Genomic DNA, 14,376 nt, shown 5'->3' with positions numbered 1-14,376 from the left:
CAAAGAAATAAAATACCAGAAAAATAAATTAGAGTATTTAAGAGTCATATGTAGATTGCCCCAGTCACCTTCACACACCAGATAAAATCTTTTATAGAAGCCAAAAGACTGTCTTTGGGAAGCTTACTTTAGAAGAATAATACATACATAGGGATATTGCAATAAGATTAGAAACAGAACCTTGAAAAATGAAACATCCTGAAATCATGGAATGCATAGTAAAGAAACTGGGTTAGTTTTAGCTTTCAGTTCTTAAGTAAAATCCAAAGAAATAGCACCATCTATTGGAATTTCAGATATTTAAAATACATATTCTCAATTCTTAGAAAATGTGTCTAGTATGTAACGTTTCTGCACATTTGGCTAAGAAGATAACTTACATATTAAAGGACAATATCTAACACAAAATAAAAAAGTTTATAGTAAGAAGTATTAATTCTTGGTTTATAATTCTAATTTCAAATAACTAACCATTTTGACTAAATTCATATGAAGATTTTATTATAGATAAAATATTCTCAACTAATAAAGAAGAGTATATAGTTACATGTTCAAAGTAACTCACAGATATGGTATTCCTGTATGCTGCTTGTATAACCATATATTGCAGAATATCCAAATATTATGATCATGACAACATCTCTACTATCCAACTCCATAATATGTGCTGAATGTCCCTCCACAGCATACTGCTGACCATGTCCAAGCACAGTAGGAGTTTTTGTACTCCATGACTGACTATGTATGTTAAAAACCCATAATTCATCTGTGACATTGCCATCACTTGTTTCAATTCTGCCTCCATACATAAAGATGTTTGCCTGTAAATTAAAAAAACATATGTTAATAAAAAAATATTTGTATCTTAGCAAGATATATTAATTAAAAATAAAGACTAAATTTAAACATTAAATTTTAGTAATTGCTCACAACATGCATAAGACATAGTTCTTATTTGTAAAAAGTCAAATGGGAACACATGAGTAATGATAATTAATTATTTTACTTACAAGAAGGGGGAAAATCCACACTTACAAAAAGTTACTTTAAGGTATTTTATTTAAAAGTTATGTAGTCAATTAACCATGTTTTTAATTATCCTAGTTGTTGAGTCCCTAGTTGTTAAATTTGAATTTTACCATCTATTTGTACTGTTTGTGCTAGTCTCAGTCATTCACTGTTTTCATCATTGTTCACCAGAAAGGTAGATCACATTTGCGTATATTATGTGGAGTACATTTTTATTACCACTTCTCACGGCTATGAGCAAATACCTTATAGTACTTATAAATTATACAATTTCAATATGATTGAAATGAATGATATATAAATCATTACTATTTCAACAACCTAGAAAGAGAAAAGAATTTCTTCAACCTAATAAAGAGCATCTAAGAAAAACAGAAAGATGATATTACATACACTTAATGGTAAAAGACTGGATGTTTCACCAAGGTCAGTAATAAGATAAAGGTGCCTGCTTTTGCCACTTACATTCAACATTGTACTCAAGAGTTTAGCCAGAGCAAATATGCAAAAACTGAATAAAGGTATAAACATTAGAAAATTAAAATATTTCTATTTGTAGATGATATGAACTTGTATACAGAGAATACTAAGAAATAAAAAAACAATTAGAGGGGGCAGAGTCAAGATGGTGGACTAGGAGAATGCAGAATTCATGTCACCACACAACTAGGGCACCTACCAGGCACCGGTGGGGGACCACGGACACCTAAGGGGATGGGAGGAACTCCCAGAGGCCAGGTAGGACATGGGGCATTGGGGGAGTGAAGGGGGAGAAGTGGAGGCAGGACGGGACTGGCACCCCTGAAGAGCAGCTGGGGGAGGGGAAGGGAACTCAGGCCGGAAGGGGGAAATTAGGGAACCACTGGGAGGGCAGAGGATCTAAAGGGAGCATGGCCAGGTTTCCCCTGCCCGCTTGGACCCCCAGGAACCTGTCGAGATCTCGGGCCTGATCCTCTGCCCACCCAGGCCCCCTCCAGCCACGCACGTCCTGAGGGAGTGGGAGGGAGGGAAGGGGGAGCAAAAGTAAAGGCTGGACCTCCAGGACCAGCACACCTGAGGGGCGGCTGGGGGAGGGGAGGAGTTCCTACACCCAGTGGGACCCACCCCTAGTTAGGGATCCAACGGGTCGGGGGAAACCCTGTGGGAGACGGTGCAGGAAGGACGTGAAGGAACGGAAGGGAAGGGGGCCAGCACTTTCTCTGTCCACTTAGGCACTGGGAAGACTGTTGGGCTCCCCAGCCTAATCCTCTGCCCTCGGAGCCTCCCTCCTGCCACACAGAGTCCAAACCCTGCCCTGCACTCCCACCAAGGGCCCTACCTCTACACATGGAGACCCCCTCCAACAGGCTGGGCCTAAACCCCACCAACACACGCTCACCCAGGGCCTTACCTCCAAACTCTGGAACTCCACACTCCAGAGGCCATCCTTTCCACTTGCTGCCTCTCCCCTCCTGTCAGGTCCTAAACAGAGGCCCAGCCCCACGCTTGAACATCGCCCCACACATGCCCCGCCCCCAGGGCCTTTTCTGGCTGCATGGGTCCTGAGCCTAGGCCCCGCCCCATGCTCAAATGTCACACACCCCACCTGCCTAGGTCCCGCCCCACCCTAAACCCCACCCCTGCCTAAGTTCCACCCCTGCCTAAACTCCTTCCACATAGCCAAGGCTTTTTTTTTTCTTTTTCTTTTTCCTCTTTTAGATGGGGTTCTGTTTTACCTTGTTGATTCATTTATATTTTTATTTTTCCTAATAAATCATTTATTTTTCTAATTTTATTTTATTCTTTATACTTTGTTATTGTTCTCTCCTTTTGGCTTGTTCCCCCCACCTTTTTTTTTCTTTTTTCTGTTGTGATTTTACTTTACCTTGTTGCAGTTGTTGCAATTATATTTTTACTTTTCCTAATATATCTTTTATCTTTCAAATCTTTTTGTTTTTTTATTCTTTGATATCATACTGCTCCTTTTTTATTTCTTTCTTTCTTTCTTTTTTTTTTGCTTGGTTCCCAGGCCAGAGGTCCAGCCCAACCTCCTGTGGTGGGAGCTCCAAGTCCAACCCGCTGGATTAACAGAGAACCTCACACTCTAGGGAATATTAATCAGAGTAAGTCCTCCCAGAGGTCCTCATCTCAGCACCAAGGCCCAGCTCTATCCAACTGCCTGCAAACTCCAGTGCTGGACACCTAAGGCCAAACAACCTGTAAGACAGGAATACAGCCCCAAATATCAAAAAAAAAAAATGACAAGAAAATATATTACAGACGAAGAAGCAAGGTAAAAACCTACAAGATCAAATAAATAAAGATGAAATAGGCAACATACCAGAAAAAGAATTCAGAGTAGTGATAGTATAGATGATCCAAATTCTCAGAAACAAAATGGAGAAAATACAAGAAACATTTAACAAGGATCTAGAAGAACTAAATAGCAAATAGTGATGAACAACACAATAACTGAAATTAAAAATACTCTAGAAGGAATCAAGAGCAGAATAACTGAGGCAGAAGAACAGACGAGTAAGCTGGAAGATAAAATGGTGGAAATAACTGCCAGGGAGCAGAATAAAGAAAAAAGAATGAAAGAATTGAGGACAGTCTCAGAGACCTCTGGGACAACATTAAACACACCAACATTCGAATTATAGGGGTCCCAGAGGAAGAAGAGAAAAAGAAAAGGGCCGAGAAAATATTTGAAGAGATTACAGTCGAAAACTTTCCTAACATGGGAAAGGAAATAGTCAATCAAGTCCAGGAAGCACAGAGAGTCCCATACAGGATAAACCCAAAGACCAACATGCCAAGACACATATTAATCAAACTATCAAAAATTAAATAAAAAGAAAACATATTAAAAGCAGCAAGAGAAAAGAAACAAATAATATACAAGGGAATCCACATAAGGTTAACAGCTAATCTTTCAGCTGAAACTCTGAAAGCGAGAAGTGGGTGGCAGGACATATTTAAAGTGATGAAAGAGAAAACCTTCAACCAAGATTACTCTACCCAGCAAAGATCTCATTCAGATTTGATGGAGAAGTCAAAAGCTTTTCAGACAAGCAAAAGCTAAGAGAATTCAGCACTACCAAACCAGCTTTACAACAAATGCTAAAGAAACTTCTCTAGGCAGGAAACACAGGATAAGGGAAAGACCTACAAAAACAAACACAAAACAATTCAGAAAATGGTAACAGGAACATACATATCGATAATTACCTTAAATGTAAATGGATTAAATGCTCCAACCAAAAGACACAGACTGGCTGAATGGATACAAAAACAACACCTGTATATATGCTGTCTACAAGAAACCCACTTCAGACGTAGGGACACATACAGACTGAAAGTGAGGGGATGGAAAAAGATATTCCATGCAAATGGAAATCAAAAGAAAGCTGGAGTAGCAATTCTTATATCAGACAAAATAGACTTTAAAATAAAGGCTATTACAAGAGACAAAGAAGGACACTACATAATGATCAAGGGATCAATCCAAGAAGAAGAGATAACAATGGTAAATATTTATGCACCCAACATAGGAGCACCTCAATACATAAGGCAAATGCTAACAGCCATGAAAGGGGAAATCGACAGTAACACAATTATAGTAGGGGACTTTAACACCCCACTTTCACCAATGGATGGATCATCCAAAATGAAATAAATAAGGAAACACAAGCTTTAAATGACAAATTAAACAAAATGGACTTAACTGATATTTATAGGACATAACATCCAAAAACAACAGAATACACTTTCTTCTCAAGTGCTCATGGAACATTCTACAGGATAGACCATATCTTGGGTCACAGATGAAGCCTTGGTAAATTTAAGAAAATTGAAATTGTACCAAGTATCTTTTCCAACCACAACACTATGAGACTACATATCAATTACAGGAAAAAACTGTAAAAATTACAAACACATGGAGGCTACACAATACGCTAAGAAATAACCAAGAGATCACTGAAGAAATCAAAGAGGAAATCAAAGAATACTTAGAAACAAATGACAAAGAAAACATGACAACCCAAAACCTATGGGATGCAGTAAAAGCAGTTCTAAGAGGGAAGTTTATAGCAATACAATCCTACTTCCAGAAACAAGAAAAACCTCTAATAAACAACCTAACCTTACACCTAAAGCAATCAGAGAAAGAAGAACCAAAAAAACTCCAAAGTTAGCAGAAGGAAAGAAATCATAAAGATCAGATCAGAAATAAATGAAAAAGAAATGAAGGAAATAATAGCAAAGATCAATAAAACTAAAAGCTGGTTCTTTGAGAAGATAAACAAAATTGATAAAACATTAGTCAGACTCATCAAGAAAAAAAGCGAGAAGACTCAAATCAACAGAATTAGAAATGAAAAAGGAGCAATAACAACTGACACTGCAGAAATGCAAAGGATCATGAGAGACTACTACAAGCAACTATATGCCAATAAAATGGACAACCTGGAAGAAATGGACAAATTCTTAGAAAAGCACAACCTTCCGAGACTGAACCAGGAAGAAATAGAAAATATAAACACACCAATCACAAGCACTGAAATTGAAACTGTGATTAAAAATCTTCCAAAACAAAAGTACAGGACCAGATGGCTTCACAGGCAAATTCTATGAAACACTTAGAGAAGAACTAACACCTATACTTCTCAAACTCTTCCAAAATATAGCAGAAGGAGGAACACTCCCAAACTCATTCTACGAGGCCACCATCACCTTGATACCAAAACCAGACAAAGATGTCAAAACAAAGAAAACTACAGGCCAATATTACTGATGAACATAGATGCAAAAATCCTCAACAAAGTACTAGCAAACAGAATCCAACAGCACATTAAAAGGATCATACACCATGATCAAGTGGGGTTTATCCCAGGAATGGAAGGATTCTTCAATATATGCAAATTAATCAATGTGACACACCATATTAACAAAATGAAGGATAAAAACCATATGATCATCTCAATAGATGTAGAAAAATCTTTCGACAAAATTCAACACCCATTTATGATAAAAACTCCCCAGAAAGTAGGCAGAGAGGAAATATGCTTCCTCTTAGAGGAAAACATAGGCAGAACACTCTATGACATAAATCACAGCAAGATCCTTTTTGACCCACCTCCTAGAGAAATGGAAATAAAAACAAAAATAAACAAATGGGACCTAATGAAACTTCAAAGCTTTTGCACAGCAAAGGAAACCATAAACAAGACCAAAAGACAACCCTCAGAATGGGAGAATATATTTGCAAACGAAGCAACTGAGAAAGGATTAATCTCCAAAATATACAAGCAGTTCATGCAGCTCAATATCAAAAAAACAAACAACCCAATCCAAAAATGGGCAGAAGACCTAAATAGACATTTCTTCAAAGAAGAAATACAGATTGCCAACAAACCGATGAAAGGATGCTCAACATCACTTAATCATTAGAGAAATGCAAATCAAAAGTATAATCAGGTATCACCTCACACCAGTTAGAATGTCCATCATCAAAAAATCTACAAACAGGGCTTTCCTGGTGGCGCAGTGGTTGAGAGTCCGCTTGCCGATGCAGGGGACACGGGTTCGTGCCCCGGTCCGGGAAGATCCCACATGCCACGGAGCAGCTGGGCCCGTGAGCCACGGCCACTGGGCCTGCGCGTCCGGAGCCTGTGCTCCGCAGCGGGAGAGGCCACAACAGTGAGAGGCCCGCGTACCACCAAAAAAAAAAAAAAAAAATCTACAAACAATAAATGCTGCAGAGGGTGTGGAGATGCACTGCTGGTGGGAATGTGAATTGGTACAGCCACTATGGAGAACGGTATGGAGGTTCCTTAAAAAACTAAAAGTAGAACTACCATATGACCCAGCAATCCTGCTACTGGGCATACACCCTGAGAAAACCATAATTCAAAAAGAATCATGTACCACAATGTTCACTGCAGCTCTATTTACAATAGCCAGGACATGGAAGCAACCTAAGTGCCCATCGACAGATGAATGGATAAAGAAGATGTAGTACCTATATACAATGGAATATTATTCAGCCATAGAAAGAAACGAAATTGAGTTATTTGTAATGAGGTGGATGGACCTAAGTCTGTCATACAGAGTGAAGTAAGTCAGAAAGAGAAAAACAAATACCGTATGCCAACACATATATATGGAATCTAAAAAAAAAATGGTTCTGATGAACCTAGGGGTGGGACAGGAATAAACATGCAGACATAGAGAATGGCCTTGAGGACACAAGGAGGGGCAAGGGTAAGTTGGGACGAAGTGAGAGAGTAGCACTGACATATACATACTACCAAATGTAAAACAGATAGCTAGTGAGAAGCAGCTGCATAGCACAGGGAGATCAGCTCGGTGCTTTGTGACCACTTAGACGGGTGGGAAAAGGAGGGTAGGAGGGAGACGCAAGAGGGAGGGGATACGGGGAGATATATAGATATATAGATATATAGATATATAGATATATGTATATGCATATAGCTGATTCACTTTGTTATACAGCAGAAACTAACACAACATTGTAAAGCAATTATACTCCAATAAAGATGTTTAAAAAAAAATCTAAAAAAAAAAATTAGTTAATAAATGACTTCAGCAACATTGCAGAATAAAAGATCAATGTACAAAAAACCAATTATACTTCTATAAGCTTGCAATGAACAATCCAAAAATGAAACTAAGTAAACAATTCAATTTACAAAAGCATCAAAAAGAATAAAATAACTAGGAATAAACTTAACAAAAGAAATTCCACACTTGTACTCAAAGCTACAAAACATTGTTGAAAGAAATTCTGAAAGATGTAAATGAATGGAAAGAACTCCTGTGTTCATGGATCAGAAGACTTGATATTGTTAAGATGGCAATACTCTCCAAATTGATCTACAGATTCAATGCAATCTCTATTAAAATTCCAAATGGGGGCTTCCCTGGTGGCGCAGTGGTTGGGAGTCCGCCTGCCGATGCGGGGGACGCGGGTTCGTGCCCCGATCCCGGAGGATCCCACGTGCCGCGGAGCGGCTGGGCCCGCGAGCCATGGCCGCGGAGCCTGTGTGTCCGGAGCCTGTGCTCCGCAACGGGAGAGGCCGCAGCGGTGAGAGGCCCGTGTACAGCAAAAAAAAAAAAAAAAAAAAAAAAAAAAAAAAAAAAAAAAAAAAAAAAAATTCCAAATGGCTTCTCTGTAGAAATTGACAAGTTGATTCCAAAATTCATATGGAATTGCAAGAGACTGAGAATATCCAAATAATCTTGAAAAAGAAGAAAAAAATTGAGGATTAACACTTCTCAACTTTAAAACTTACTACAAAGCAAAAGTAATCAAGATAGTATGCTACTGGCAAAAAGAGGAGCATACAAATCAACAGAACTAAGACTCCAGGAAAAAAATCCATATATCTATGGCTAACTGATATTTGGCAAAAGTGCCAGGACCATTCAATGGGGAAAGAATAGTCTCTTCAACAAACAGTGCTAAGAGAACTGGATAGTCACATGCAAAAGAGTGAACTTGAATCCTTACTGCACATGACATACAAAACTTCAAGTGGATAAAAGACCTAAATGTAAGAGCCAAAAAAACTATAAAACACTTAAAAAAAAACATGGGCTAAATACGCATGACCTTAGATTTGACAATGGATTCTTAGCTACAACACCAAAATCACAAGCAACAAAAGGAAAAAAGATATATTGGATTTCATCAAAGTTAAAAACTTTTGTGCTTCAAAAGACACCATCAAGAAAGTAAAAGAAGCGGAATATTTGCAAATCATGTATCTGATAAGGGACTTGTATCTAGAATATATAAAGAACTCTGACATCTCAAAAATTTTTAAATGGGCAAAGGACTTAGATAGACATTTCTCCAAAGAAAATACAAGTACCCAAAAAAGCACATGACTAACATCATTAGTCAACATGGAAATGCAAATCAAACATGAGGTACCACTTCACACCTATTAGGATGGCTATCATCAAAAAGACAGATTAACTAGTCTTGGTGAGGATGTGTACATGTTGGAACTTTCATACAAAGTTGGCAGGACTGTAAATGGTGCAGCCACCTTGGAAAACAGTCCGCAAGTCCCTCAAAAAGTTAACAGTTACCATATGATCCAGCAATTTCAACTCTACTATACCCAAGAGAAATGAAAGAATATGCCCACACAAAAACTTATACATGAATGTTCATAGCAGCATTATTCATAATAGCCAAAAGGGGAAACAACCCAAGTGCCCATCAACTGATAAATGGATAAACAAAATGTAAAATATCCATATAATAGATATTTAACCATAAAAATTAAGTACTGATATATGCTGCAACATGCCAGTCATAAGCTACATAGTAAACAATTTCATTTATATGAAAGACAAATCTACAGAGAAAGGAAACAGCTTCACGATTGCTTAAAGCTGGGAGGATGAGAAGGTTTGGGGTGACAGCTGAAGGGTACGGGACTTCTTTACAAGGTGATGAAAATATTCTAAAATTGATTACACAACATTGCAATTTTGACAAACCTGCAAGAGATAATTGCACAACTCTGAAGATACTAAAAAGCATTCAGTTGTACATTTTAAACACATGAATTGTATCATATGCCAATTATATCTCAATAAAGCTGTTACAAAAAAATGAAATAAATCAAAAAACTGAAAGAAAACAAAGAAACATATCCACATACATATGTACATAGAGAGATTTTTATTTAATTTCTTAAACATGTACATGCATAGCAAAAAACAGTGGTAGTTTATTCTTTACATTGCTCCTGTGTTTTCCAAATTTTCTTAAACAAGCACAGAAAATATATAAGTTCTGATTTGAAAAGTGTAGTCACAGTCCACAAAATACATGAATTTTTGTTGATTCAAAATAAAAACCAATTCAGTAGCCTGATTTTAATCATGCTAAATTCATGAACCCCACAAATACATAAAAATAACTGATTAAAAGCAATCCCTATCAAAATCCCAATGACATTTTGCATAAGTAGAAAAATCCATCCTAAAATTATTATGGAATCTTAAGGGACCCCAAATAGATAAAACAAACTTGAAAAACAAGACTGAAGTTGGAGGTCTCACATTTCTTCATTTCAAAACTTACAACAAAACTACACTAATCAAAACAGTGTGGTACTGGAATAAACACAGATCTAGATCAAAGGACTAGAGAGCTCAGAAATAAATCTCTGCATATATGATCAAATGCTTTCAACAAGAGTGCCAAGACCATTTAATGGGGAAAAAGTCTTTTCAACAAATAGTGCTGTGAAAACTGAATATCCACATGTAAGAGAAAAAAACTGGACCCTTTCTTTATACCCTAAACAAAAATTAACTCAAAACAGATTAAAGACCTAAGAACTAAAACTTCACAATTCTTAAAAGAAAAAAACATAGGGAAAAGGCTTCATAATATTGGATTTGGCAATGATTTCTTGGATATGACACCAAAAGCACTGGCAACAAAAGAAGAAACAGATAAATTGGACTGTGTCAAAATTAAAAACCTGCCCGTCAAAGGACACTATCAATAGAGTGAAAAAGCCCACAGGATAAGAGAAAATATTTGCAAGTAATATATCCAATTAGGGGATAAAATCCAGAATATATAAAGAACTCCTACAACTCAACACCAAGAAAAAGTTAAAAATGGGCAAAAGACCTGAATATATGTTTCTCCAGAGAAAGCATACAAATAGCCAATAAGCACTTGAAAAGATGTTACATATCACAAATCATTAAGGAAATACAAATCAAAACCACAATGAGATACTGCTTTACATCCATCAGGATGTCTATTATAGGAAGGAAGGAAGGAAGAGGAAAATAACAAGTGTTGACAAGGATATGGAGGAATTGAAACCTTTGTGCACTGCTGGTAGGAATGTAAAATGGTTACAGCTGCTGTGGAAAACAATACAGCAGTTCCTCAAAAAATTAAAAATAGAATTACCATGCAATCCAGCAATTCCACTTCTGGCTATCTATCCAAAAGAATTGAAATCAGGGACTTGAAAAGATAGTTGTATACCCATGTTCATAGTAGCATTATTCATAATAGCCAAAAAGGTGGAAGCAACCTAAGTATCTATTGATGGATGAATGGATAAACAAAATGCAGTGAAATATATACATACAACAGAACATTATTCAGATGTAAAAAGGAAGGAAATTCTGACACATGCTACAAGATGGATGAATCTTGAGGACACCATGCCAAGTGAAATAAGCCAGTCATTAAAGGACAAACACTGTATGATTTCACTTATATGAGGTACCTAGAATAGTCAAATTCACAGAGACAGAAAGCAGAATGGTAGTTTACAAGGTCTAGGGAAAGGGGAAAATGAGGAGTTACTGTATGGGTACAGAGTTTCAGTTTTGCAAGATGAAAAGAGGTCTGAAAATAACAGTAATGGCTGTACAACAACTTGAATATACTTAGTGCCACTGAATGAATTCTACTCTTAAAAATGGTTAAAATGGTAAATTTTTGTTATGCATATCATGGACAAAAACTCAACCTTCATTTCTTCTCATGTTCAATGGAGGACTGTATTAAAATCTTTTTTTTTTTACTAAAATAGTGTAAAAGTCTTTGACATCTCAAGTTATTGTGATTCATATGGTCTACTGTTCTTATTAAATATTTGAAATAAATCTGAGATTTAGTATTTCTTCCTCTAAAGTCTAAAAAAAGAAAAAAAAAGATTAAAATTTAAAGCAGGATTCATACCTGATATAAAGCAAGAGAATGCCCATATCTCTGGAGAGGTCCCCTTGATACAGTTCCTACATTCCATATACTGCTTTCTAAATTGTAACTGAAAACAAGAAAAAAAAATAACTTCATAAGCTAAGATTCATTTTCAGTTTTGTAATTTGCATATGCTTTCTTGTATTTAAATATTCATTAAATTCAAAAACAATTAGAATAAACTCATAATTTCATATACCATATTAGAAATTTCTAATAGAGACTCATTCAAGTTATATCTAGTCTAAATTAGGATTCAATCATCTGAATGTATAATATACAATAACTTGACTAGGCTATTTATTACCAGAGTTAATTTGTTCTGAACCAGCTGATTAACCTAAACAATAGTGAGCTCTTCTAACTTTTAAAGTCACTTGGGCCTCCTTGAAGCTCCTACCTTAAGGCTTTTGTCTGGCTTTCTTCTCTGCCAATGTCTGACCCCTTCAAGTCTTTGCTCAGCTCTCACCTTTCCCATGAAGCGTACATGACTACATTTGTGAGTACAACTCCCTCCTCTTTGGCATTCCTGATTTGCTTACCCCTGCTACCTATCTTGCTATCTATCTATATCTGTATATGAATATATGTGCATATATATAATTTATTTATAATATATATATTTATCATGCTAATTACATTTTTTTCTAATTGCCTGTCTTTCCTCACTAACTTCACAAAGATGGGATATTCATTATGTCCACTGATAGATCCCAAGTACTAAGCACAAAGTAAGTGTTCAAAATAATTTGCTATGCCCATGAATACATATTAATTCTAATGTCGATGTATAAATGTTCCGTAAAATACTCTCTAATTTAATAGACACTAATACAAAACTTTTATATTATTTACTGAATAATTTGTCTTAAGCATAACATCTACACCTCAATTAAATTCTACTACAGAAGATAAATCAACTTATAACTGACACCATCACTTCTAAAAGCTTTTAAATATCCTTACCTACAGCTAAACCACATTCAGAAAAATGAAAAAATATTCTCTAACCTGTGAAAACAGCAACAAAGTTGCTGATTACTTCTAAGCTGATACCTCTAGTTTACTATAAAGCTAAATAAACACTGTAATCAAAAGAACCAGGTTTCAGACAAAAAAAAATTAAACTATCTGGTTCAAGTAGAAAATATATGTTTAGGAGAATATCAAGTAAAATTCATCACTTAATTTAAAATATGCTATTTAACTTGTACAGAACACAAACTTTTAGGATCTACATGTTTCCTTGACAACTATACTGTATCTTCACAACTCTACTTTGCAAATACCACAATTTAATCCAAAGTTCTACTTTATTTTCACAACCTTTTCATTTTCATGAATCATAGTTAATTTCCTTTTCTTTTCCACATTTAACTCTCGGTTCCTCAGGTTCTTTGCACATCTTAACAATTCATTTTAATCCTACCAACTCTCTTTCAATTCTTTCTACTATATTTTATCCTTCATTTACTGTGTTACAGAATTCTAATTGTTCACTTAAATATTACCTAAAATTCTTCCTCCCTCTCTCCAGAATTTATTTTATTTCATACTTTAATTCCAGTCTTATTCAATCATAGTTTTAAAGCAATCTCCTCTTATAACACAGAATTTTTTTGATCCCCAAAATTAAAGGGACGAATATTTTCAGAAATTAGAGTTTACAGATAAAATACAGAATGCCCAGTTAAACCTGAATTTCAGATAAACAACAATTTTTTAGTGTAAGTATGATCCATGCAATATTTGGGACAAAACCAAAAACTAAAATAAAATTATGAGGCCTATGCATACTAAAAAATTATTCACTATTGATCTAAAATTCAAATTTAACTGTGTGCCCTGTATATTTATCTACTAAATACGGCAACCCTTTTGGGTATGTACACCATTATGGTACACTGTCCAGGGTCAGTTCCAACTGGTTGATGCCCAAGTTGCATCAGTTATTACACATTATGAATATCACCCCTGAAAACAACATTGATAATCAAATTATTCTTATTTCCTCTTTTATTCTGTTATTGAATAGTTCATAAAATAAAATTATCAACTGAAAAAATCAGATAAAGCTAGCATCCATGCAGTTCTCCTTGTCATCCAATCACGCAAAGGACAATCTCTATTGGGTCAACAGTAAATGCATAGCCAATCTTATAATACTGGCACTGTTCTCCCAACAAAAGCTTGTAAAGTAAATGCAAAGTAAAAGTTTAGGTAAATTAAAATTTGCAGAAAAACTGAAAGTACTTTTATATAAGCAATTATACTTCATTCTGAAAAAATAAAAGGTAGCAGTATTCATAATGCCCAATATAGGCTTGGCCTGGCCTGGGCTTATTTAAAGTTAATATTTTCTTATTCAGAATTTATTAAAAGCACTCCAGAAAGTTAATGAAATATCTATATAGAACAAACCTATATGCCCAATGACAAATAACTTATTGATACACTGAGTTTATATATTCTCAAATCAGTCCTATGTGGAAAACAGATATATTACAAAAATAATCATTCATAAATTTGTATATCAATAACATAAGGCCTTTAGGATAGTCTTATTACCGAAAAATATCCAG

General features: G+C 35.7%; 1 protein-coding gene across 1 annotated transcript in view; it reads right to left on the bottom strand.

The window, feature by feature from the left end:
- ATRNL1 (attractin like 1) overlaps positions 1-14,376 on the bottom strand; it is a 707,592-nt gene that overhangs the window by 641,087 nt on the left and 52,129 nt on the right. Inside the window, exons 7-8 of the mRNA XM_082611125.1 lie at positions 11,774-11,861; positions 566-821 (exon numbers count right to left, since the gene is read on the bottom strand). Of these exons, the coding sequence (XP_082467251.1) occupies positions 566-821; positions 11,774-11,861 (344 nt within the window). The remainder of the gene's footprint in view (positions 1-565; positions 822-11,773; positions 11,862-14,376) is intronic.

Source organism: Mesoplodon mirus, assembly GCF_964341445.2.
Source record: "Mesoplodon mirus genome assembly, chromosome: 2".
In the NCBI taxonomy this organism is placed as follows: Eukaryota; Metazoa; Chordata; class Mammalia; order Artiodactyla; family Ziphiidae; genus Mesoplodon; species Mesoplodon mirus.
Note: the sequence above shows the minus strand (reverse complement) of the source record. Positions and strands in the feature narration are given on the sequence as shown.